Genomic DNA, 27,939 nt, shown 5'->3' on the forward strand with positions numbered 1-27,939 from the left:
TACAAATCGCAAATATAAAATTGGAACCTGCTATTCATCTTACTAAATGTTCAATGTCATGAAGGATCTGTTTTAGAACCTATATTCTCTACTAGATTACTTAAATACAGCAGGATTACACTCTACTGATCCCTCTCATACTTTCATTGTTAGAATATAATGATCAGAAACAGTTTGCAGAAATACATTTGAAATCAATATTCTAGCTTAAAAAACCATCCACTTATGAACAACTTCATAATGAAATTCTTATTTGGAATAGAGACATATTGAAATGTGTTCCATGGTAACAGCCAAATAGAAAATAAGAAAATTAAAGTACTTTCTTGTCAATTACAGACAGTTATTGTGCGTAAGTATTCTTTACAGTGAGCATTCAACCTTAATAAGACAAAACTTTAATTACAGTACATGGTTTTTATAAAATTCAATTCATATTAGCATCTAATTCATATCAAAAGAAAAATTTAAATTTCTACTGACCTACAAATTTTAAGACATAGTGCTCTTGAATCTGGAAGCCATAAAAAAGAAGCCACCTTAAACCCACAGAGTGTTACTCATTTCTCTTCAAATTCAGCATCATACTTTACAAATTTCTTCAGCAGATCAAATGATGTGCAGAGTTAAGAAACTCATTCAGGAGCAGTCATTGTACCTGTGCTTTTTCCTAGCATACAATCTTCTTCTTCAAATTGAAGGGATGCGTGCTGACCATGGTGAACTTATATATATATTCAAGGTCCTTGTATTTTCAGCTTTCTGGCATGTATCGCGAGGATTGTGTGTTTGGCGCCCTCGTGGTTCAAGAACCTTGAGAGCTTACACAATGTTAGTTGTTGTTGTTTGGTATTATCGGCGTTTCATTCTTTTTTAGAATATTTACGCCTTTCACTTTTTTTTTTTTTTTTTTCTATTTTTTGGGTACTATTTGTAAATTCATACTCTTTTCTTCTTTTTTTTGTTGATAATATAATCTCAGATCTACTGGTCCATGAAAACCCCTCACCGCAATTGGCACCTTCCTGCCTTAGTGGTTTGTTCACCTCAATATTAACATCACTGACCAATGTGTGAAGCAGTGAGAAGTTTGTCTACCGTCTTGTTATCTATCAACTAGTTTCATTTTCTACACACATGTATTTCTTGCCTCCTACATGTATATCTTGCGTTATATTTAAGCGATGATCAATGAAAACATTTCATTGGGTGATTAACGTGGAAGCAAAGTCTAAAACAAGCATTTATCTTGCAAGATCTTCATCTACAACAAAAATAAAATCAGCTCTGCAAAAAAAAGGAAATGCATCTGAAACAGTACTTGTCATGAGCTGAAAATGTCTAGGAATGCAGTGGAAAATATATCAGCTGCTTATCACCACATGGCAAACACCACTGCATATCCTAGATTACAGTTTACAGTTTATTAAACATAAAGATGAAAAACAACCCACACAAATTTCATCACATTAAAATTGTGCAATAGTGCAAAATGGTTTCATGTGGATCAAAATGCAATGTTTCTGGAAAATCAGCCTGCAACTTCTGAAATGCTTTGTTTGAAACGACCAGGGCACTGGTTGGATGAAGTGCCACAATTCCAGCATTTAAGTGGCCTCTTGGTATTTATGTACATCAACAGAATGTCATCTGTATCCATGGGATACGCATCATCGTTTATTGGTTGGTGTGACGTCTTGAGACTGTGAGGAATCGCTAAAAAACTGTGAATGTGAACCAGAATCATCTGTAGCTTGGCTCATGCTTGAAGTCGATGCGGATTGACTATGCTCCTGACTGACATCCACTCCCTCATCATCTTCATCTTCTTCATCGTCGTCATCCTCCACTTCGGTGTCGTCGTCTTCCTCATCATCCTCCTCCTCATCACCAAAGAAGCCATGTAACAGGCCTTGCTCCGCCGTCATCCGATGGTCTGGATTGAAACACAGCATTCGCTACAATAGCAAAAACAAAAGAAAGAGGGCAAAAACTTGATTAAAAGGAAATAGTTCTTATCTTTATCTTATCAACAATGAAAACTGTTTATTCTAGAGGTTGAAAAAGAAAGAGATTATCAAATAACTGGTTCAATTTTCTAATTGCAAATTTAAATTTTTAAACAATAGATCTTATAAACATGCATACAATTCTTTTAAGGTAAAAGGTAAAGGGCCCTAGGGAAGAACATATTATAAGCCGTGTTCTGAGAACAAAAGCAGGTATATTTCAGGGTACCCTGAATGGAACAGAGGCCCAACAGTTTCCAAATATCTCTAAAATCAGCTGCATTTCAAATTAATACACACATGAGGTTTTCTGCATGAACTACCAGACCTGGCAATAACCGATACTTTCAAAAAGTTATATTATCCAAAATGAGATCCTGTTTTAATTTCTACCATAAGACTGACTCCATCTTCCACCAAGTCTAAATTTCAATAGCGCCACCTTGAGTCCTTTAACCCACAGGGGAAATGACATTACATTATCCTATGGATCGTTGCTGCACGCCTAGTCATTTAATGATAAGTTTATCTCAACAAAGTTCTTGTTTGACAATAGAATAAAATGGAGGGAACTTCTGTATTACCAGTATATCTACTGAGAATTCCTTGAAATGTGTGGAAATAATTTACACCACAAACTTTTTGGAAAAAGGTCAAAGATGAGGTAGTTCCCATGGCTAGGGTGTCTGAAGGTCAGCTAAAAAGTGTCAGCTGTTTTTATGCTGAAACAGCAAAAAAAAATGGAATGCGTTTATAACGTGCAAGTATTTTTCCAACTTGCAAAAAAAATAAGATCCTATTGGATATTTGAGATAAGTTTGGTATCATATGATAGAGGAATATATTTCCTAACTTTTCATGCTAAGGAGAAGTTTTACGCTTTAGACCTTCATTATGAAAAACCAGAAAAAAATATATTTGATGTGATATCTCAGTAATTTCTGGAGCTAAAAACTTCTCTATAGAAACTTAATTAATTTAGAATGTTCCAAAAGAGATCCTGCAGAAATTCTGGAGATAATTCTATGGGATCACATTTGAATATCAGTTTAAATACACCCTCCACAACTGTTTCAAAGAGCTCTCTGCTCAATAAAGGCCAAGTCCACTCCAAAAATAACTTACTTTCAATAGAAGAAGAAAAATCAGACAAATAACCAATAAAAAAAAGTTTGAGCAAAATCGGATATCTAATAAGAAAGTTATGAATTTTGAAAAAGTCTGTAAAACTATGGAACAATGAAAATCACAAGACAAATTGGAAATTCACTCATGAGTCTATGACGTCATGTCCTCACTATCTACTAATTGTCTTCTTTATATTGATAATATAAATTTCCTATTTTCCCCCTTAGAATCTAATTTCTTCACACTAGCATAGAAGTTTAATGATAGTAATATGTTTGTGTGTGGATGAGGACATTGCATCTTTCAGACTGATTTGTGAGTTCCTTCTCTAGCTTACCTCTAGTAGATCCAGTCCTTGATTGCATATCTCCTGGACCAGGTCTAGGAAGGATCTCTGTCCAGTCTGACGGAAGGAACTCCACGGAAGAGCAACATCTGGCCACTGGTCCTCGGGTGGAAGCCCAATAACCCTGAAAGAAAAGGAAATTTCATTTTCTGTTGCCTTTTTGCAAAGATTCTGTGCCACTGTCACTTTAATCTGCATGAACATAAACATACAAATCATTTTGGGATCTTCTCCCTCCGAATCACCTTTTAAATAGACTACAAAGAATAATAGATTACAAAACAAAATAGTTGACCATGAGCATTCGGGGGCAGCATTTGCATGAACAGGGGCAAATTTTAAAGCAAAATACTTTAATCTTGAAGTAGTCTAATTAATCTATGATCCAAGCCTCTAATTATGTTCTTTGTTTTTGTGGAGACTTTCATTATGATTGGTTGGTAAAAGATTTGTATTGGAATCATTGAAAAATGTACACAACAGGGGTTTTGTTGATGTGATCTTACTAAAATGTAATGTCACATGTCTTCACCATGGTCATTAAATGAACTATATTGAAGCAGAAAAGTGTATAACAGTTGGACAATTAGATTCACTCACTCAAATATTTTATGAAGTTGGTCCTTATCCGACTGTCCCCTGAATAGAGGCCTGCAGAGAAAGGAAAAGAAAGGTGATTGGTTTAATGAGGCGAAAGGGAAGACAAAAAGTGAGAGAAATATCTTTGTCTCAAAACATTAAGAATAATGGAATTAAAACAACAGAAATTAGCTGGAAAAATGATTTCAGATGATACATTTTATTATTGATTTCATCAATTAAAAAATTGTCTGTTTTTGAACAGAAGAAAAGACACTGTTCCATAGAATCTAGTTCCATTGCTCTCTTAAAGGTAAAGACCAGTATTTGAAACGCCCCAATTTCAAAAAATGAAATGGAAGCTCTCATTACCAATCATGTGAAAGAATGTTTTGACTAATACATGATGATAAAAAATTTGCCGGGAAACCGCCTACTAATTCATATATTTGGTAAATTTGTTTCTCTCATGGTCTGTGAGAGATATAGGGTAGTCCCATATACATCTTTCTGTGTATAGTGCTTGTAACTTTACGAAGAATGGGCCACATTTCTTATCATTTTGACGATTCCAGAATCTTGCAGATGCTAGATGCTAGATGATCAACCTTTTCTGATCGATTCCACAATGTTTCTTTCACAATGCAATTGCATGACCATAACTGGTCTATACCTTTAAACCACATGCTTCAGAGGCCTTTACATAAACGTAAGCACTTGATCTTTCTCTAGCTTATGGTTGCTACCCTGACCAAAGAGACATATAGTGATAAACAAACCCTCTGATTAATAAGTGGATCATTTCCCTTAAAACAAAGTTTCCATTTTGTGTGAAATACATGACGTGACTTTGATGCAATTAAGGTTTCAATCACTCTTGAAACTGAATACATGTCAATTATATATATATACGTCTATTCTTAGCAGAGAGAGCATATGAGGTTACCCAGCCCGTCACTTCTTATATAATTCTAGTGCATGCAGCATTGTCATATTAATATCTCGATCCGTAAGGTGAAACATTGCCATATTAGTATCTTCCATGCATGACTTTGTCTACTTGCTTCATGATTGGCTGAAAGGATCAACCAATGGAGGGGTCAGATTCTTTGAATGGAACAGCGATGATCATGCAGTTTGTTTGTGAACTAAATTGACCATTAAGATATACGCAACAGGATGCTATGGATTCATTTAGTAACTTGTGGTCAAATTCAACAATTTGTGGATCACATTTAATCATCTATATTGTCATGAAGGATGAGAACCTGCGACTTCTCGCTACTGTGCTTGCAGGGCAAAGAAAATGTTCCCTCTTTCTCAAAATGACATTAAACGATGACTAATGCCTGCAAGTTTGTGGTAAGTACATTTCAGGTCGCTTCGATCACATTCACGTGCATTGATTGCTATGCATGACACAAAATCACCAATAGGTTTTGAAAAAAATGACACCCTAGTACCCTAGTATCTATAGAAGGATGATATCTCTGAATGGATGTTAATGCCAGTAGTACAACAAAATATTTTAGCAGATTCTGCAGAAGCAAACTAAAGAATCTAAAAATATATGTGGAAATGGAAACAGGGGATATTTGCATGGAAACAGGGGATAAAGCAAATGCTTCTGTTAATATGGAAGTCAAGAGAACCAATTGTCATTTATCTTTGTAATTCTTTTCTAGATTTAGATAATGACTTTGTTTCGAAGGATGTATTTTCATTCAAATTAAAGAAAGTTTGTAATAATAGAGTCAAACAATTTAATTTCAAGATGATTTACAGGATTATTGCCTCCAAAAAAAAGTTTATATAAATGGAAAGTTGTGAATAATAATTCATGCAACACTTGTGGAAAAGTTGATTCAACGATTCACTTTATGTTGTATTGCAAAGATGTGATTATTTTTTTGGAAAATGACATGTAATTTGATATTTCACTTAAAGTAGAACTACAAATATACCAAAAGATATTGGTTGTAGGTATTACATGGGGAAACAAGAAATATAATCTCCTAAGTATTATTTTAATATTTTATAAATGTTATGTCAAAAAGTTTGTCAATGGTTCTGTTCTTCACCTGCATGCTTCGTTTTTTTTTTAAATTCAAGTCGTTGCTAAGATTGTTTTTCAGGTATGAATGTGTTAACAAAGAAATAATTCTAAGCTGGAAGAATTGTTGAATATACTTTAATTTTTAGCCAATGGTTTTTTCATTCAATCATTGAGTAATTAATGTAAATATGTATTGAAATTATGGAAATAAAAACCTCGCTTGAGGAAAAGAGAAACAAAGTATGTGGAAAAGACACATATGTGTACATGTATCACATAAATAAAAAATAAATAAATTTAAAAAAAAAAATTAATATGACGTGTAGGTATTTTTAAGCAAATTAGTCATCTATGAAGGAACAATCAAGGACAGAACATTTGTTTAGATGGTGAACAGTCTCTTGATATAATATACCAACCTTCTCCTATAAAGCTCTGCAAATATGCATCCAACACTCCACATGTCGACTGGTGTGGCATAGCTAGCCTGGAGGAGGACTTCGGGTGCCCTGTACCACATGGTCACCACCTGGATGGAGTTAACAATCGGACAGTAAGAATTAGAGCCTGCATAATCTTACATTATTTAGTATTTGGCGTCACCTGTGCCTTGGAGGCGAAAAGAGAACTGAATCACTGTAACCCTCGGGTCTCTCCTCCCGGTGTAACTGATTGGGAGTGTGTAGGTGGTCCACTACACCAGGGTTTCCTCCTACTCTGATACAAATCAGTGGGTTCTTAAAGTGCAAAGGTGGTGACTCTCCTCTACACAGGGCCTCCATTTAATGTCCTATCCAAGGGACAGCATTACACTTCTCTCAAGATTCAAAAGGTTGTGAAGGAAATTATAGGCAGTCCCCATCATGGCGCTGTGATCAAATCAACATTGAAACTAATGTTGTGCAAAGTTAAATATATTTTTAAAAATAAGAAAAAAACAAAGCTAAAATGCAAATCAATATTACCGGTATGGAGTTGTGCATTTTCCCACAATAGTACAACATTTATTAGTAAACAAGGGAAACGCTCTCGGCGCTCTCGCCTGCATAACGCAATTCAATATGATAAACCAGAACATCAATGACGTAGCGCTCATCCGCATCTCGCAACAACAAATATCGTGAATTTTATGTAGTACACTTTTGAACTGGTCAAAAAATTAAAAAATTTGATGCCCTGGAAGGGGAGTAATTCCATTTCATTTGCATAAAGTACCATAAATAATCAATGGAGCAAAATCTCACAAATCTGTGTAGAAGTTTAGTGTGCCAAATTTAGCTCTACCAGATAAGGCAAACCAAATCAAAATCAGTCAAGAAATGAGGGAAAAGAAGCAATTTTAGTTATTTTTGGAATAAATTTGCATAAATTACCATAATTAATTAATGGAGAACAATTTCAAAATTCTGTGTAGAAGTTTAGTGTACCAAAGTTAGCTGTACGATATAAAGCAAACCAAATCAAAATCGATCGAGAAATGAAGGAGAAGAAGACTTTTTTGTGATTTCGAATAAATTTGCATAAATTAGCATAGATAATGAATTTCACGATTCTGTGTAGAAATTATAAATCCCTTTCCTAGCTCTATCATATGAAACAATCAGAATCAAAATTGGTTGAAAAATAACGAAGAAGAAGCATTTTGAAAATTTTGATGTTGATGCCACAACAAAGTCTAAGTTTGTTGACCTTAAATGACCTTTGACCTTAACTTAGTGACCTGAAATTCTACTCACATGATTGGGGCGACTTGATAACCCTATAGTCCAAGTTTCATTGACTAAGAACTTATACTTTCAAAATTATATCAAAAATTCAAAAACTTAACCTTAGGTTAAGTTTTCGATGATGATGCTACAACATAGTCCAAGTCTGTTGACCTGAAATGACCTTTGACCTTGACTTTGTGATCTGAAATTCTACTCACATGATTGGAGATACTTGATTACCCTATAGTCAAAGTTTCATTGACTAAGAACTTATACTTTTAAAATTATATCAAAATTTCAAAAACTTAACCTTAGGTTAAGTTTTTGATGTTGACGCCGCCGTCGCCGTCGCCGCCGTCACCGGAAAAGCGGCGCCTATGTCTCGCTTTTTGCTACGCAGGCGAGACAAAAATGAAAAGGTTTAAAAAAATTACCCGGTAGTTACACTAATACTTTACTTCTAAATATTGCTACAAAGCATTGGGCCAAGTTTCTAAAACTTCAGAAAAAGATATCATGACCTACATGTTTCCATGCGCAAAGTCAAGATTGTCTAATCAAATAAACAAATATTTATCCAAACAACCATGTCTGAAAGCCTGCTACAAGACTGACGATTACATCATCCTATGATTAGAATAGAAGGTTAATGAACATGTCACTAAATTCCCTAATCACACTGCATGGAACCAAACACTTATTGTCACAAAATTGAATTACCAGTATCGTAATCTAGGTTTTAATTCTTTGTTATAATACAAGCCTTTCATCAAACTTTGATGACATTGTACAAAGTTATAGAGTAAACCAACTAAAAGAATAACAAACTTTGATGACATTGTACAAAGTTATAGAGTAAACCAACTAAAAGATATTCAAAGATAAAGACTGGAAATGTTTTAAAGGGACTTGGTAACATTGTTAATATGAGAGAAAACGGTGCTAAGGTAGTGAATTCAATGCTAGATGTACAATTAAAGATAATCTAAACAATGATACAAATTGGGAAAAACTGATCTGATCGATTCCTGAATTCTCCCAACTTTATTTTTATAATTTAGTTAAATTTGAGGTGAATGTAAATCATCAAAAAGCAATGAATTGGCTCTAAATACAATTCCAGACATTTAAGACATTTAAAAAAACCAGTTTTATGTCTTATTTTCATGGAAAAACGGTTGGGAAAATTCAAAAATTGCTTGGGAGCATCTATTGTTAGAGGGTATTGCACAGTGATGCCTTCAAAGAAAACCATAAATATCTTTGTGGCTTGAGAATTTTTTCAGGATTTTTTGCATGTTAGAGATTTAGTACGGTAGAAGGAATATAATAAGTAACATTTCACAAACAAATTACACGGTTTTTTCATTAACCTTCAACAATGATACCGAGTCACTTTAATGTTTCTTACCACCGGAGTTAGAGCCATCTGGAAGCTGTAGACACGAGACAAACCAAAGTCTGTCAGCTTCAATTTCTTATCACTAGCGACGAGAATGTTCTGTGGTTTCAGATCTCTATGAGTGACACGATGAGAGTGAAGGTATTCTACACCACTTAGAAGCTGATGCATCAAAAACTAGAGAGAACAGAAGAAATGGTACCATTCTTAAATATGGGATGATAAATAATGAAAATGTTAAAGACAGCAAATTGCAAATCAAATAGCAGTACTGATAGGTTTCAAAGAATAAACTATGTTTTTGAAATACATGTACAAGTAAAATTTCTGGGGTAAGCAGAAATAGCAAATTTCACTTTTGACATACATGTACATGTAGATCTACTGTTAGAAAATTATGTAGCTCTTTTTGAGTTTCCAACTGCCACCAGTAGAGGCATGTTATGTTGTTTTTTAGTTTTGTTTTCATTTTTACATAGATCTGCAATGTAAAGTCCTGATTCACTATTACTGAAAAAACAGAACAAGGCTCATCTCTCATATACCATCACAGCAAAAGCTGTATTCTTTAATCCCAAAAGTTGTATTTTACTGACAAAAATTGTATCCCCCCAAAAACACACAGATCAATGCCTCTTACAGTTCCTACATACAGGAAGAAATTTGTTTATGGATCATTGGTTGAATATATGCATGATTTTGTCATGACTGGTGTTCATAGATGAACCAATGAACATTCCCAAATTGCAGATGTGAGATGCTTGTATGATCCTTCACAGGACAGAATGGGCATTTTGCCATTTAAAATGGCACACACAAAAACAAAATACCAATAAAAAATTTGTTGGGTGTGTGTGAAAATAGTAGTTTATCAAGGAAAATCATACTATCGTATTTACTTCTAAAAATCGTACAAAATATGATTAAATCGTAGTGGTTGGCAGCTCTGTCACAGCATTTGAAACTAACCTTGATAGTACAAGAACTTAATCCTGGAGGAGGACACTTCTCAAGGTACTGGGCCAGGTCCTGGTCCACAAGCTCAAAGACCAAAGTCAACATCATCTCTGATCTACCAACATCCATCACATCACAAACATCAAGAAGTCTGCAAGATATATTAAAGATATATATTAATAGAACATACAGAGAAGTCATAACCATTATGAGAAAGGTGCATTACCGGATCCAGGGGGGGGGGAGCCTGGGCCTCCTCCCCTGGGAAAAGAAACAGGTAAAAACACATCAATTTTACCTTATAATTGTTTTAAAAAAGAAGACGGGCCCCCTCCCCTGGTGCTCAAGGGGGGGGGGGAGGGGGGAAGGGTGCGATTTTTCAAATTTTGGGGGGCAAATAAAACAAACGAAAGTTATAGTGGTCACTACCCCCCATTAAGTGTAATATCGGCCAACGCGATTTTCAAATTTCTCACAACCCCTCCCCCCCTCTCAGAGCGAAATAGAGCGTGGCGCGGTTGCCAAATTTCACTTAAAAGCATTACATCTTGCCAAGAATATCTTTATTTGTAAATCTCTACATTTTCGTAAAGAATATTTTACATCAAAGGGCAACATTTCTCACAACCCCCTCCCCCCCCCCCCCCTCAGAGGGAAATATAGTGTGGCGCGGTTGCCAAATTTCACTTAAAGGCATTACATCTTGCCAAGAATATCTTTATTTATAAATCTCTACATTTTCGTAAGGAATTTTTTACATCAAAGGGCAACATTTTTCAGAAAAACATACACTTATTCTTTGGGGTGAGGTTTCCTTTAAAAAGTGGGTAAATTACATGGGCCTGGACATTTAAAAGATGCATTCAAATACATATAAGACTAAGAGTGAACTACAAAAAGCTCTCTTACAAGGCTATCATCTATTACTTGTACTTGTTCCTTTACCTTATTAATAATTGATATGGGCTCATTGCCTGCATAAACATTTTACTTTTTCAATTCAAATAATCTACTTTTGAAAAAATATTTAAAATAACTTTTGTAAAGTACTTTTGCTTTAATTAATTGACATAAGGGACTTTTAGATTTGCATGACAATAACGTGGACTGCTACGTGTGACATCCTTTTAAGGCACTGCCAGGCACTGCCAGTGCCTTAAATGAACGTCACACAGCCTTAAAAGGATGTCACACATAGCAGTCCACGTTCTCGTTGTGCAAATCTAAAAGTACCTAATAATGGAATATTAATGAGGAGACAGAACAGTATATCATTCAAGATAGACTTCAAATGAGTTCCCTATGAGGTGTATGTGGAAGCGTGAAATGGCATACTGATGCCCATGAAACCGAGAAGTCTTCAATTCAAAACATACACACATGCAGTGCTCACTTTGACAACCAATAACAAAGCAATCATGTTACACCTGCATTTATGATTAATCAGCTCCTTGAAAGAGTTTCCTGGTTTGATTCAGGACACTGATTAATTATAGATGAGGATCAGTTTCAATGCAAGGGGAATCACCTCAAGTGCTTTCTATTTTGGTCTTTGAGCAAATAATCCATATTGCTATTTTTAACTTGGATATGCGGAACCAGTATGTATGACGGGCCAAACAGGCCAATATTCGTACAACTATACAGCTATAGAATGGGTGTATAGTTTTAACCAATCAGAATGCATGAAACTGTACGAATATAAAACTATGCAATTATTAGGAGTGCCACAATTCTGTACAACTATACGACTATATATACAGCCATTGAATATACTTTTAATCAATCAGAACGCAGGAAACTATATGACTATACTGCCCTTCATTGACACAACAGCATAACTGACATTTCTTGCAAAATTAGTTATTTAGTGTGGGTGACTTTAATACTCAGAACATCCAAGTTCCGCATGTTAAACTAAAAATTAGGGTTTAAAACATACTATAATTACCTATTTTGATAGTCAACACTGAATAAAAACATTTAATAGCAAATTGAAATGCATGTTTCTTCCTATATTTCAGAAACACTAAAATGCCAGTTGTGCTGTTTTGTTGTGGAAGGGGTGTTGTACAAATATTGGCCTGTTTGGCCTTTCATAGTATCTGCCATCCAAACTAAAGAGAGCTTTATAGGTACTCAAAGCTTGCAATGATCACTACTGCTAGCTACTACAATCTCAATAGGCAACTATATTTACTGGTAAGTTTCTCCATTGTTCCTATTTTTTCATACATTATTAATAATTAACATGACGTTTCAAGACTTTTATGCAATCCTTTATTAAATGCATCCATGTTATTCTTCAAGTATGCTCGACTCGGTTTTTGAAGTGAGTTTTATACATGCAGGCTATCTTGTTTTGTTTTTGTTCATTCATAAAAGATCGTAGGTGGTGTAAGTAGGACTGTATAAAAGAAAATTCCCATAGAGACACCACTTCAAGCAAATAATGATAATATTTCAAGGAAGTTTACAGGATCTGCATGTGGATGTAGCTGATAAACACCCACACAATACCTTGCCAATAGGTTATCTGCAAACTCTAGGACAAAAAAAAAATTGCAACATAATTCAAAGAAATTATTAAATTTTATGGCTAGGCTCTGTGATGAGTGTTTCATAAAACTTTATTGCTATGAAAAATATAGAACAGGAAGGTTGACTGAAATATGAGGGTCGTTTTACTTTCTCTAATTAACCCAACACTGCCAAAACAAACCCTCAAAAAATAATTATGATTAAAAAAACTTGCAATAATTTCCCTTGATAAATCATTCCTCCTTATCTGAGACATCTTTTTGGTCTTGCCAATAAAATGAAATGGAATGAGAGAAATTACTTTTGTGATCTTGCAAGTTTCACATGGAATGGAAATATTTTTGTTGCCCTAATCCCCTAATGCTACTTTACCATTATATACGAGTCAGCAATCCCCCGAAATCCATTGTGATGTGTAAATGCTTTACTTATGTAAATGTAATGTCTTTTAATATCTTTATTAAATTGAAATAAATGAAATATTCTCTTACATTACATTTTTAGCATTATCACTCCTATCCCTGACATAAATATTAAAATTCATGCGCAAAGCTGTCTTTCTGAACCTCTAAAAAAGAAATTCTTGGGCTATACTGTAAATCACAAGCTCTCTAATAAACTCATTATCCTTCTTGTTAAAAATCAAGAGTAGGCGCATTTATACTGTCAAATACCATATTTCTGAAAATCACGATGTTTCGCGCACCTGTTTACACTTGTGCTGAAACATCACAGATTGAAAAACTCAGAGGTGTTTTGGCGTGTTTCAGGTGGTAATGCGCATGCGCGGCACTCCGATGCAAAAACCTCCTTCGATCAGCTGTTTTATGCTGTGGCTGCTGCAGTCCAGTGAACTTTTTGTTTATTTCTTTCTATCATCTTTTTCCTACCATCCCTTATGTTATTCCTTGTTTTTCCATCTTTCATCTTCTCTTCTATCTTTCCATTATCTATTCTTTATCATTTTTCTTTCAGTCTTTCCATATGTTATTCTTTATGTCTTTCTTCTATCACTTTCTCCTATGTTATTCTTTGTTGTTCATCATTCTATCACTTTCTCTTTCTGTCTTTCCTTATGTTATTCTGTGTTTCTTTCTTCTATCACCTTCTCTTATGTTATTCTCTTGTTTCTTCCTTCTATCGCCTTCTCTTACGTTATTCTTTGTATTTATCGTTCTATCTTTCTATCGTCTTTAAGGACGACATCTAGCCCGCTCCTAAAGTCACATGACCTAACATCGCGATGTTACAACTGCGAGCGTTTATACTTGCCAAACACGCCCAAAGATCACACTTCGATATGGAATGTTTCGGGCTTGGCATTTTTGCCGGTAAAGCGTAGTTGCCTTGGTAACATTACTGAAACATCGCGGTCAGGCTCCGGTTTGGCATTTTTTGGCGTGTTTGGATGACAGTGTAAATGCCCCTAGTGACAATTGCCTGATCATGATAAAGGCTGGCTGAAATATTCAATCTATCCAATGTCTGCAAAAGGATGTTTCAAGATGATAGCCCTGAAATACCCCTCTGTGTCCTGATTCATGGTCATTTCCCTTAACTCCGTACTTCGTACTTCCCCTTTGGATTAATTTTCATTATTGTTCTCTGTCATCTGACAATGACTTCCAAAGGAAATTAAAATAACCTTGGGTTTTTTAAATTTTACAACCTATTTCATCCTGCAATAAAATTTTATTGGCCATCCTCAATCGTTTGTTGTCATCAGGGGGTCTCAAGTGAACCACAGCTGACAAAGATTAGATCTGTCTTTGTCATTTTCTCAGAGAAAAACATATACGTAATTTTAAAGTAGGAAATGTTAACAGAGGTTCAAAAAATGTTTGCTAACGTAATTGTCTGTCAGTAATAGCACTAACAGATCCGCTCAAAAATGAAATAGAAGAGATAGAGGATAGAAGAGATAGAGGACAGGATAGGGGAGAGAGAGAGAGAGAGAGAGAGAAAGTGAGAGAGAGAGAGATGGAAGAAGGGGAGGGATGGAAGAAGGGAAAGAAGGCCGCAAAAGCAAGAGAGAGCGGGACTAGGGTGGGGGGGGGGGGGGGCATGGATCAGGGAATAATTGAAGCATGTTTAATAAAGTGAAGTCTACAGCAGATTCTGTTTTTGTTGTTTATTGTTTTGGTACTTGAAGAGGTGCCCACACAAGCAAGAGTGAAACCTTCACTCATCAACTGAACAACAAAGATGCAAATTCAATTTGTTGGTCACATGTACAGAAAGGATAATCTATAAAAAAATATGTATATACATGTATTAACAGAGAAGATTGCTGGAAATTATAGAAGCAAGGGAAGCCAACGCCTCACATATTTGCAAAGCCTGAGCAATGGGCAACCAAACATGAAATCAGCAATACCAGCTTTTGAAGAATAGCAGATAATAGATAGAAATGGAGGGCCATGACTATTGACATCTTAACAGACCTCGCAATCGATGATGATGATGATGATGATATACTTTGTACCCCACTGCAAAGAGACCAACATAACTCTTTGATAGCAAGTGTTTGGCAAATGCCCCCTGCCCCCATCATCCTCAAACTCAATGTCCTTTCCATTTAAAACACAATTCATCATTCTTTCCTATTTCTTGTTTAATCCATTGACAATAAAACTTTCATTAGCTTGTACATGTAGTGTTCCTTACAATAGCAGAAAAAATAAAATGTACAATATCGAGATAGGCCTGACAATTGACAGTCCTGGGAATGTGTATAATTTGAATCCCTCTCGAGAAGCTGCCGAGCAATGAACTCCATTTTGATATATAAAAATAAAGGAATCTGTCGCTCGTAAACAAAATAAGTCGCCATTGTATATTCAGCTGCACACACCGCGGTATGTTCGGCGTTTCAAGAGGGAACAAATGCCGTCCTTAATATCATTCAGGGGGGTTTTAATTTGAAAGTCTGGTTTCTTTGATTGTTAATTAACCCCTATCCTGTGTATTTGCAAGCAAAAGATTTCAGTTATCAGAATCGGGTCATACCCCCTTTTAAATGGTTTGACATACTATTACATTTATATACACTAAACTCATTATAATTTGACAAATAATAGCTTTGCAATGATGTTCATTCTTTATGGGATGTCGTCTGCTTGGGCAGTATTGGTCCATTTAGTGACGTCATTAAAACATCGTTATTTTCCCGGCGAATCTCTCGTATATCCCAGCTGCTATGGAGGTGGTTGTATTTGTATTTTTATAAATCACCCGATATGTAGTTGACCTAAAACTTGTCCGATAGCCATCAGTTAGCTTACCAGTTTCTAGTGATACATTAGTTGACATATTTGTGATTTTCTTTCACCTTTAAACAAAAGTTGTCCTTGAATAACTGAAAGCCTGACATAGCAACTTAGTATGTAGACTGGATTCCACGTATTGTAGTTAATTCATTCATAACAGGTTAATGGAATACCTTGTCACTAGGTCCCCAGGAAAGAAACATTGATGAATTTGAAAATATCACTAAACCCTTCTTTTCCACAACTACCCCCTGGTTGGATTTCTTCTACTATTACAAAGTTTATATCATTACATGCCATCATTTAGCCACCTATGTGTACATGTAATTCAGTAGCCAGTATCCATTTCAACATAAGTGACTGTATTTATAACCCTTAGGTCACCAAGATTATCAAGGGAACCAGCTGAAATGACCAAACGCCTTGATCTGCCCTCTTTATTTTAATTTCAAGTCTCCATTACGATCTCAATTATTGTACTATTGTACTACAGTAGTTATGCACATGTTTCACACACATTTTGTTGCATGAATGACAAGACAACAATTCTCACTACCGCATATATACATTTCCATAATTGATTGCGCCTCTGATACCTCAGCGATGTTGCAGACACACTTACTTCCTGTGATTCTAAAACATGTATTCTGCTACACTACAATATATGCTAATAATCCATTATTTGCAATTCTTAATCTTGCGCGATATTTAAAAATTTTGAAAAATACACAAGCAGTATTAAAGCATATATGTACCAGCCTTAATGGCAAACACCAGCGCTCTGAGAAATTCTCTTCAAAACATTTGGCACACTGCAACACAAGTGGCTTCTTTTATTATTGTGTGCTAATGTCATTAATTTTAAAAGAATTTTTCAAAATGTGTACAGGGTCACATATTTGAAGATACCTCATGTCTACATTTTTTCTAAATTTACATCATTAAAGATTTAGGTAAAACTACATTTTCTCATTCTTAGTGCTATTGACAGTGAAGTATGAGTCCAATACTGTGTGGCCCGTTTTGACCAGAAATCCATGGGACTGCAAAATCTTGGCAAATTAGCTAGTAAAAATATAGCGCCACTTACGTTTGCTTGTTTTCAGCTATACTTTTATATTGCACTAGGGAGAATCGTTTCCATACGATGTGAAATAAAGAAAGTGTGTACTGTTAACTCATAATGAAAAGGGAACTGGGTGGGGGAGGGGAAGGGGGGTGAAGGGGCTAGCCCACTGACTTTCACATGAGAGAAGATAATTCAAGAGGAACATAACTTTATCAACATGTAAAAGGGCTTTTTACAGTATTTTACTGTTTGAAATTTAACAGAACCACTAAATGCAATGCAATGGCATACCATTAAGGCATTAATATATATGTACGTCTGACAAATAGATTTTAAAAAATCATACAATTGTAGGTTATTTTCCCCTACTTTAAAGTCTACCCTGAAATTTGGTATAAACTATGAAGGAAAAATAAACAGAACAGTAGCTAGTATCCAGTTCAACACAAGTGGCTGTATTTATATCCCTTAGGTCACCATCTCAACTAATTAAACACAAATTGGCAAACCTGTGTACTACGCTTTGAGGTCCTCTCCCATTTTCTTTGTACAGAAAGTTTCAGTACTTTTCATTTTCTTAGTAGCTCATGAAGGATTTGCTTTCTTTTTTTCACACAGGAGTTGTGTAGAGAAACAATAATTATAACATCGGGGGGGGGGGGGGGGGGGGGGTGGGGGGGGGTTGTATCATTTTCTTGATATCAAAGCGTATTTTTTTAAGTACAGAGAAAATGGGAGAAGAGCTTAAAGGTACTATGTCCCATTTGCAGGCCAAAAAAATGAAAAAAGTTAAATTCCAACTGCATTTGAAAGATAATACTAATTTAGAACTTCCCTAAAAAAGGTGGGGCTTGAAAATGTCTTCAAGTGGGAAAATAACGACTATTAGTTGTCAAATAGACTTTAGGGCTATAGAGCCCAAAAGTAATAGTCTTGATTTTCAGACAATTGTACCGAATGGTCATACGTTTTATGCTGCGCAAAGAATCAATCAGTTTAATCTTGGCCATCACAAGAAGTGGGTTATTGATGTAGACAAATGCTCATGTACCCTTTACAACTCTTTTCATGTATGTTATTACCAAAGAAGAAAAAAGCCAGTCAGTCACTCAATAGTGTCTGACAGTGAAGTCTAGCAAGTAAACGGGTTTCCTTGCATAATTTGAATATGAGGACACTGCTAACGTTTAAATTTCACAGATAGGACATACATGACATATTCATAATTCCTGCAAAGTTCTACAGCATTTGAGGTTGGCTGCAAAAGAGACATAGTACCTTTAAAAGACACATCACAGAGTTGCCAACTTGTGGTTGATCAATTAAACTTTAACATTTTCTAATTTACTTTGATTTTAACGGATTTTGCTTAAACTTTCATTGATCTGTATCTCTAATACATCTCTATCAATTTCATCGGGGTGGACTTGCCCTTAAACCAATCCTGTTAATTTGGAAATGCTTCAGTGATTATCAATTTAATACAAAATTCACTCATTTTAAAAGTCATGTGCCCATGATCAAATAATAATGTCTTTTCAGTTCCCACTTCACCTTCAACCCATCCCTTTCTATCTTTCCCTCTCTCCTTCTCTCTAGCATTTACAGTCATTCTCTCTCCCACAGCCCCCCCCCCCCTATCTTTCTTTCTCCTTCACTTGTGTCCCACTTACATAATACATATTTTATTGTATACCCACATATTTCATTGATCAATGACTTCTAAGAAATATTGTAGGTTAAGTTTTTTAGGGTTACCGTACTCCACACTTCTTGCAAAGAAATGAGAGCCCCGATATTAAAAATGTGATTTATCACTTTATCATGCCAATATATATGTAAACATGAACAATCCAGCCTTGCTGCTTTTCATGTAAAATGACAATTACAATGCAAGTATTTTTGAAATTGCATAGTAAACCATTATTGAATTGACCTGTAAAAGTGGGCTCCACTAAGAGCTTTTGGTTCCTGACATTTTGATCAGTATGCTCTGATGACAAGAACCAAGAGTATCTTAGCGGACGGAGCACACTAGCCCCTTTCACTTCCAGGGATTTTATTCCTTTGAAAGAGTTACATGGTGTAACCCTGATAACTTTTGACATTTTGATCAGTATGCTCTGATCATCTTCAGGAGAGTATTTTCTTTCTCCTGACAACGATCATAGGATTGATGATGAGAATCAAGAGATCTTAGCGGAGGGAGCACACCAGCCCCTTCCACTTTCAGAGATTTTATTCCTCTGAAAGAATTACATTGTGTAACCCAGAAAACTTTACCTACAATCCTAAGAAATACTTCAAATCTAGGTCAAAGGGACTACCTATACATGTAGATAGTAGATTGCTTTGAAGGAAGACAGAAAAAATAAAAACAAAAAAATGGGTGAATATTTTAACTTGGAAGGAAACAAGAACAAGATCAAGAAAAAAGGATGGAAGGATTTCTTCAAATTTAAGATAACTATCATGACAAATTTATGTTATCATTGTCAAAATTCAAAAGACCAATTTATTTGAGGTTCAAAATGTTGAAAGAATCTATATAACTCGTAACTAACTTGTAACTATTCGTAACAACACCCAAACATCAAAAATAATATCACTATAATGATCAATGTAGCCATTTTCTCTTGCTTTAACACCAAATACAATGTTGCCAAACAACAATCGTGAACTTAGGTCAAGGTAACACTGCTAGAATTGTGTAAGGATTAAAGTGTACATACATTAATCACATGTAAGTTACTGGAAAGAAAGAAACATCCAATGGTTGTTGAATTTATTACCATTTTTATTCACTTACTGTACACCTTTAAACCTTTTGATGTGGCTCTTGATTTTAGAGTTCCTAAATGTTTCTTTTCAAAATATCAAGTACACTGTAATACACATGAACAAAAGAGACAATATTTTTCAATGGTTTAGTCAGTTCATTTGACAAAGCTCTTGGTATCTCTCAGCTAATCAACGAACAGCAAGGTCATCTCTTTCTCTCTCCAGCTTTTCTTTAGGTCAACAACCACAAGCAGAATTAAGAGACGATACACATTTCTAACTTAAAGCCCACTTATAGCTACTTGCTCCCTCTGTAAAGCAAACAATGCATAATTGGTGACTGTTGGACCTCCATGATCACTTTTCTGTTATGTTTATTGAGAGCTAATTTGATGAGATAACGACCTGTCAGTAACCTTGCAGGGTGGTATAATCCCCCTGGCCAAACTAGTACAGATGGGCTTTAAAAAAATCTACACCAGCCTACACCAACACTTTGATTGCCTTCTCACCTATCTACGTGGTTGTACGTTTGCGGTTTGCCACACATGCCAGTTTGCACAAAACAGTAGGCATCGACTGACAGAAGGATTTGCTTTGTGCAATACCATGGCTTTGCAAATCCTCATTTTCAGTCTTGATCAACTCCAGGACAACCATTCTAACATTAATAGATTAATCTTGCACTGGGAACAGTTAAATAATCTTTTAGCCTTTCATCTATTTCATGACAAATACCATGTGGCACAGAGAAATTGCTAGTGTGGCATATAAAGAGTTAATAAACATGCCTTACCAAAACCAAAGGAATTAAGTAATATGCTGCTGGAAAATGGGTTTTCAACTTTTTCAAAATGTGCAGGTTACAAAAATATAGAAGGACTTTACACTACAAGTATTTGGTCATTTTGCTGCTATCACTCCTAATTGCTGAAAATATGAATGTTATTGAGATATGATCTGAAAAGAAAGAATTTACCTGCTCTTATAATTATCTTATGGAACAGGCAACCGAGCGCTATGGTCAACTTTTGCTAATTAACACAAAGAGTACCAATAATAACAATCATATGAAAAGTCTTTATTGGATTGGCAATGACAAACAGATCCAAAATAAAAAAAAGGAAATTTTATTAAATCATCTTTGGCCTCTCTATAAACAAAGAACAAAGAATCTTTGGCCTATCTGATAATCTTTAAAAAATGAAACAAAGTTGATAACAATTCTACCTAGGCTGATCTCATAAAAAGTAAGAAGATTTGTACTCCCCTATCCACAAAACAGTTAACAAATAGTTGTTTTCACACTTCCAACCAAATTCAGAATTAGTTTTGCCAGATTTCCAACGGAGTTATCAAATATTGCACACAAAACTATACTTTTTGGTTGACACAAAAAATGCTTCCACATGGGAATACTGTTGATGGGGTCTTCGATCTTATTCTCTGGTGACCTTTCAAGGGAGTTGTTTAAAGACTAAAGCAGAACTAAGATTTACCTATCATTTTGTACAGTACATGGTAATTAAACTAAAAGAGATCACAGAAGGTTTAACTTTTGACTACGGCCTGCAAAGGATGCAAAGCGTTTAATTTGTAGAACTATCTGAAGATCCACTAATGTCCACAATGGCTGATACTCACTTGACAATATTAGGATGGTCTAGCTGGCAGAGATGTCTGAGCAAGGATATCTCTCTAATGGTGGATACCGGCATGCCCTCCTCACCAATAGGTATCCTTACGCTCTTCAAGGCCACAAAGTGGCCCGTTTCCGTGTCCCTGGCCTTGTACACAATGCCATAAGCTCCACTTCCAATCTCCGCGGCCTGAACGTAACGCTCGGGCGTCGACCGGGAAGGCACAGAGGATGCCATCCTCTTCAGGTCCTCGTGTCAAAGGTTCTAGGCAAGTATCACCTTGACATCATCATCATCATCGCCTTTCTAGTCATCATCTTTCTTCCACAGACATGGCAATGATCTGGATGATAAGTCCACTGGTTTGTCTCACCAGAGTTCACGTGTACTTTGAAAGTCTACAAAGAAAATGAAAATGTAAAATAACCTTTATATTCTTCAGGAACAGGTGATGATAAATAATAAATCGTGTTTCCCTGTAAATATACCAGTACCAAACTTCTACAAGGTTCATAAAAATGAGAGCTGATGCAAACAGAAAATCAGATGAGACATAAGTGAGTGATTTATCAATTAATCATATCTTTAAGTATGGCGTTTCCACTGCTGAGTTTTTTAAAAATACCCAGTTTGCTGGTACATCTTCCTGCATTTTAATTGGATAATTAACTTCCAAGATCTCGATGCTCATGTGACTTTAAACTAAGTTTACCAGGATCTTTTGGGAGGGGGGAATTTTCTTGAGGCAAATTCTATTTGTAGTTTAAAGAATACCCTATCCACATCTTGTCAATAGCATCCTCTCCCTTGAGCCTTTAAAAGAGAAATAGAATTCAATTTTGCTCATAAAATAGTGAAATAGATTATGACAAGCACTATTGCTTTTATTCTGTAAATTAAATACATGTACATATGAAAAAACAGAACATGTATATTTCCACATCCTGTAATTTTGATATTGCATAACAACGATTTAATTCAACATACAAATACAGAAATAAAGTGAAATGTATGAAACTGCAATTCTCAATTATCAAAAGCAAGGTGTTTTGTTGTTTTTTCTTGGAATTCCTGCGTCCTCTTTACATCCTCCAAAATGGAAAAGTACACACCTTCGGAGAAGAGAGAAAACTATATTTGGATCAGAAATTAAACCATGTTTATATAGATATTTTTATTTTAATCCACTGAAACCTGTATCATTTCAGCATGTCTATTTTTAATATCACTCCTCTTAGAATGTATTACGTAATGTGTGTGTAAGTAGTTTTTGCAGTCAGGTATAGGGCAAGTTCTGGATACACGCGAGCCATAATAATCTTTATTTTAAAGGGGAAGCCCACCCTGATCATTAGCTGGTAATTTTGTTGCCCACTTCAAACTAAAGATTGTTACTCGCATGTAGATGTATGTAAGAGAAACAAGGGAAGTACCGGTACAGGGGAAATTTTCCCAAATATTCAAAAATACCATTTCTTAATGTTTCTGAAATAAATAAAAAGTTATTTTCTCATTAATTAACTTATTCATTTCTCTTTTCGTTAATATTTTAATTCATAAATTTATTTCATTTTTTCTTCTTCAAGTGCACCTATAGGCCTAAATGCCATAACTTGTTATCCTTTTTGTTTGATAGCTGAATTTGTATGTCACCTGTTGGGGGGGGGGGGCATAGATGGACATTAAAGATATACAAATAGTGAGGCCACCACAAGGATCTTCACATCATCAAAAATAATTTTAAATTAATGCTATCTTTCTTCTTACTTTTACGATTTTCCTCAAACATTTTAAGTAAAAATGACAGTGATCCGTATACTGCTCCTTTACCATAACCCTTTCGTGTGGAAGATAAACAAATAACAGTCTAAATATTGTTCATTATATGTTTGGGTTCATTTCTCTTTCTAAATGAAATAAATTTCACGCTGAGTGGATAAACAAACAGTATCACGTATTGAATGAAATTGATTGAATTGTTGATGTTTCTGAAATTCACAAAATTCACATATTTCTCACGTTCCATTTATAAAACCATTCAAGTGTTTATATTCAAAGCGGCATCTTATCATACTGCATATGGGAAACAGGTGGCTGACCAGCCTTAAAGGCACACTGCACTACTTGTAGCTACTTGCGCCCTCTATATAACAAACAATGCCTAATCGGTGACCATTAGTCCCCCATGATCCTCTTTTTCTTATGTTAACTGAGAGCTGAGTTGATGAGATAACCACCTGTTTAGTGACCTTGTAGGGCGGTCTAATCCCTCCTGTAAGCTATGGCAGATAAGCTTTAAAGTCCCACTGCACTACTTGTAGCTACTTGCGCCCTCTATATAACAAACAATGCCTAATCGCAGAGATGCCAACTTTTGGAAAACAGAAATAGGGAGGATTTGTAACCGACACCAAATAATGTGCGCGTAGCGCACATCTCGAGCGCGTAGCGCCCAACCCATGCGGCCGGGGTCCAGGGCCCGCCTTAGGGCCCTGGAAGCTCTGGGGTTCTAGATGCTCTCTGGTGCAATCTGAGCCTTATTTTGCAGCATTTTACATGTGTATTTAGTTAAATAATTCCCACTTTTTTTTAAAATAACATACAAATTGTACAAAATGCATGATGAATTCCTTTCAGACTTCCGAATACAGGGGTACTTGATACTGTATTCGGTCTTATACTTCTGAGACCATTTCTTGGTCTTCTTTTGCTGATTTTCCGCCATTTGGATTCTGTGTCAATATCCACGCATTGGTTACAGCGATCCATATGCTGAAACAATCTTTCGCTACTCTTTGTCTTTTATATGTCTTTTAACATAGTGGAATTACTACATGCTAAAGTTAGCAGACGATATTTTATACTGATAAGCGCCAAAAAAAAAAACATAATTAAAAAAAAAAAAAAAAAAAAAAAAAATGATTTTTTTTTTTTTTTTTTTTTTTTTTTTTTTTTTTTTAATAAATCGGGAGGATAAGGATGGTGATCGTAAGGTCGGGAGTTGGGGTGAATTATCGGGAGCCTCCCGATGAAATCGGGAGGGTTGGCATCTCTGTAATCGGTGACCATTGGTCCCCCATGATCCTCTTTTTGTTATGTTAATTGAGAGCTGAGTTGATGAGATAGCCACCTGGGGACCTAGTTGACGAGTTATTCCATTAACCTGTTATCAATGAATGCATGAACTACAATACTTGGAATCCAGTCTGCATACATTACTTGTTGCTAAGTCTCTAAATAGCTTTCAGATTGTCAAGAACCTTTGATTAAAAATATGCATAAATTTGAATATATCTTAATAAACTGGTCTATCCAGCAGTTAATGGGTAAATCAAATAAAATCCACAAAATTGTGATCTTTAGAATATGAAGTTTGTTTTGATACACCTCACCCAATGACATTTTAAAACTTTACAAGAAAATGAATGACAGACATTCCTAAATTTCACATGATGCTATCTCAGCATTTAAAAAATTATTTTCTCCAAATTAAAAGCAATTTTAATCATTCTTATTTTGGCATAATAACCTCAAACTTCTGATCAAGACAATTTGACATGACAAAGGACTACAAATGTATAATTATTCTTTGATATTTTATATAAACAAATTATCCAAAATCAAAATATTCAAGCCGAAAAACAGCCATCAAATAAAAGTTGATCAATCGAACTTGAAATGCCACGATGGTTACATTCTTTCTGCAGATGAATTGAATATCATGTCACGCTCGATTGAATGGTAACAAAGGCACTGAACAGATCATTAAACCTGACTTGAATGCTTTTAGAATTCAGATCTGTCATTGTAAAGTCTACCACCTGTAGGAAAAAAAACTTGTATGTATTCACAGGTTCCAAACAAAGCACTATTTCTTTTGATGTCTCTGATGTTTCCTGTTCTCTCAGGGGGGTAGTATTCTTTCAAACAGTCCTGTATTTAACTATCCACCAGGATTTGAATTTCTACGATTGTTTTCTTCTCCATATCATATCGCAAATGATTCATCGTTGAGATGCGAGGTTCTGTAAGCTCTAGAATTATCTATTCATCAGATCAATTGTGAAGGTGAAAATCAAAATATGGGCAATTGCGCTCTGGGGTGTCATGCCCTGCAAGTTTGCTCATGATTTCGCTGCTCTTCCAGTCTTGCCTTTCGCTTTGTTCACAGGGGAAAGACTGCAAGACTAAAGAGCTCTTTTTTTTTTGTATACGCACAGCACTTGGGCCTACTACTCGAACCTTTCGCTTTAAATGAGGTCTTGCAGGTTCCCACAGTTGAAAAAGAAAGGACCTGGCCCTGTAAATAGTGCTTGGTATGTGACCCTGAATGGCCCTTTGAGTCTCCCACATTCCTCACAAAACAATGGCAGCAAAGTGAAAGGTATTTCCTTACAATCAATGCTCACTTTTCTTTGCTTTACAAAGGATTCCCGATACCGCTGTACATCGCATAATAGGAATGAAATCCTCTCTCTCAACCTTTCTCCTTCACTTTTCACAGGGGTCATATGGGGGTATGCCACAAAAAAAAACTTGTATTCTAGTCAAACTGTGAAAATATGAAAGTTACATGTACTTCTTTTCTTTACACTGTACAGCTTGATAGTTAATGCGTTCATCCTGTTTAACATGTTTCATCTATTAGCATTTGTTGTGTTATGGCTTGGTCGCCCCTCCTTATATTTACTGGCTTAATATTCCTTCATTGTATTAATCCTTTGCCTACTGAAAATCTGGAACCAGCTAAAGGGTAATAGGAGAATTTAATAGTCAACTTGTTAATTCTGTTTCACATTTACCTAACCATGCTTGCCAATAGGATATTTTCTAAATATATATTTTGTTATCATACTTCATAGTTGGAATAAAGTTAATTGTCCAGCACTTTACTGACAACACAAAGTTTTAACATTTTTCTCTCTCTCCTCTCTCCAATGCAACATCAATATAATGGTAGTCACCGAATGCAACAGACAAGTTGGATGTACCTTGAAGTTGATGTCATATTTGTTGGTTGTAAACAGTGAACAATTTTTGTTTACTCCCGACATTTCAACAGCACGAAAATAGGCTTACACCACAGGTTCCATAATTACGATTCTGAACACAGTTGCAGATCACAATATGTCATTGTGATTGTGAACTTTGAGTACCCATGACCTCCACAAAATAGTTTCATTTTCTTACACGGCACCTCTATTTGAAGTTTGATACACACATCTACGAGAAAGGCAGGTGCAAAGTCTATTCTGTTAAAGAACTATACAACATACTTATACAGAAGTTTCAATCCCAGAACTTGGTCTACCGGTACTCAAAATTGACATTTGCCACCACGTTTTGCGCTGCACAGACACAGTAAAGCTCAATTTAAGGGGAAGGGGAAGGGTGAGGGGGAGGGGGAAGGGAATGGGGGGGGGGGGGAGGGGAGGGGGAGTGTGACTGAACAAATAGAAGAAAAATGTTTTAAAACATATCATTTTAACAATGTCACATAAGAATTCTACATCACAATGATTTGCTGCCATTAAATATGCAGGTGTTTATTTGCCTGCAAAATTTAAAACAATAGAGATTAACTGACATAAAACATACATTTCCAAAGTAAATCAAAAGCTCATTTCAAAAATGATTCCCAGACATTGAATGCTCCATAAATAATTGATTAACATAACCACAGAAAGTATGTGACCATGTTAAAAATTTCTTAAATGAAAATAGTTGGATATTACACCTCCTGACATTTCATGAACCATTAAAATCTAGACGGAGTTTCTAAACATAGAAATTAAAAAAATACCAGTACTAGTCTAGTCTTGATCGATTCTACTTTGGTCTAGTTCTGATCTTGCCAAAATCGTTACAAATACACTTGCTTGATATTATAGTATAAACATTGCTACAAAATGCTAATCAGACCAAAGGCCAAATGAGCAAGAAATGCAATGTTCAATAAGTAAATTCCATCGAGTAACTCTAGACCTACACACGAACGTTACCACACTATAAAATAGACCAACTAGCTTGGCAATAAAACCACGTGCACAGAGTTTAGCTAGCATATGTACACGAAGGCCTTTACTTGCATAGAGATATTCTTTGTTGACAAACTGTTCAAGCACAGCTGATCTCAGCGCACAGTTACACGTGCACAGTTTTTCTCCAATATTTCTTTCCAAAATCAAGATTTGCATTTTACGTAACTAAATAATCATGCAGATAGGTAAAATAAGGAAGAGCATGGTCACATTGCCAAAATGACAAACTTTCAAACCAGGGTAGTATTGAAAAGTTAACTTACCCCGGCCCCCTCATCGGAACAGAACTAACTCCCCACCTGCAACTTCTCTGCTTCCAAGTTCTACACTGACGAACCATGCCAGTGGGCTGCTGCGTGAAAAAAAACTACGTTGCTCATTGCATTGCAGTCTCATCCGCGATCCGTGGGCC

General features: G+C 35.6%; 1 protein-coding gene across 2 annotated transcripts; it reads right to left on the reverse strand.

The window, feature by feature from the left end:
* Window positions 1–27,891, reverse strand: cdk4 (cyclin-dependent kinase 4). 2 transcript variants are annotated; one of them, NM_214524.1, is given in 8 exon segments: window positions 1–1,958; window positions 3,475–3,607; window positions 4,084–4,134; window positions 6,538–6,647; window positions 9,239–9,406; window positions 10,199–10,337; window positions 21,491–21,884; window positions 25,181–25,621. In NM_214524.1, coding segments are annotated over 7 exon segments (1,122 nt in total). In that variant the 5' UTR covers window positions 21,724–21,884; window positions 25,181–25,621; the 3' UTR covers window positions 1–1,670.
* Window positions 27,892–27,939: the final 48 nt, after the last annotated feature.

This window comes from Strongylocentrotus purpuratus, unplaced genomic scaffold, assembly GCF_000002235.5.
Source record: "Strongylocentrotus purpuratus isolate Spur 01 unplaced genomic scaffold, Spur_5.0 spur5_scaffold_6, whole genome shotgun sequence".
Taxonomy (NCBI): domain Eukaryota; kingdom Metazoa; phylum Echinodermata; class Echinoidea; order Camarodonta; family Strongylocentrotidae; genus Strongylocentrotus; species Strongylocentrotus purpuratus.

Coding starts and splice junctions, on each gene's coding strand:
- cdk4 (XM_011681455.2), bottom strand. CDS start 21,723: ATGGCATCCTCTGTGCCTTCCCGGTCGACGCCCGAGCGTTACGTTCAG. Junction 10,338..21,490: donor GACCATCCTAATATTGTCAA/GTGAGTATCAGC, acceptor TATATCTTGCAG/ACTTCTTGATGTTTGTGATG. Junction 6,648..9,238: donor AGATGGCTCTAACTCCGGTG/GTAAGAAACATT, acceptor AACTCCATCCAG/GTGGTGACCATGTGGTACAG.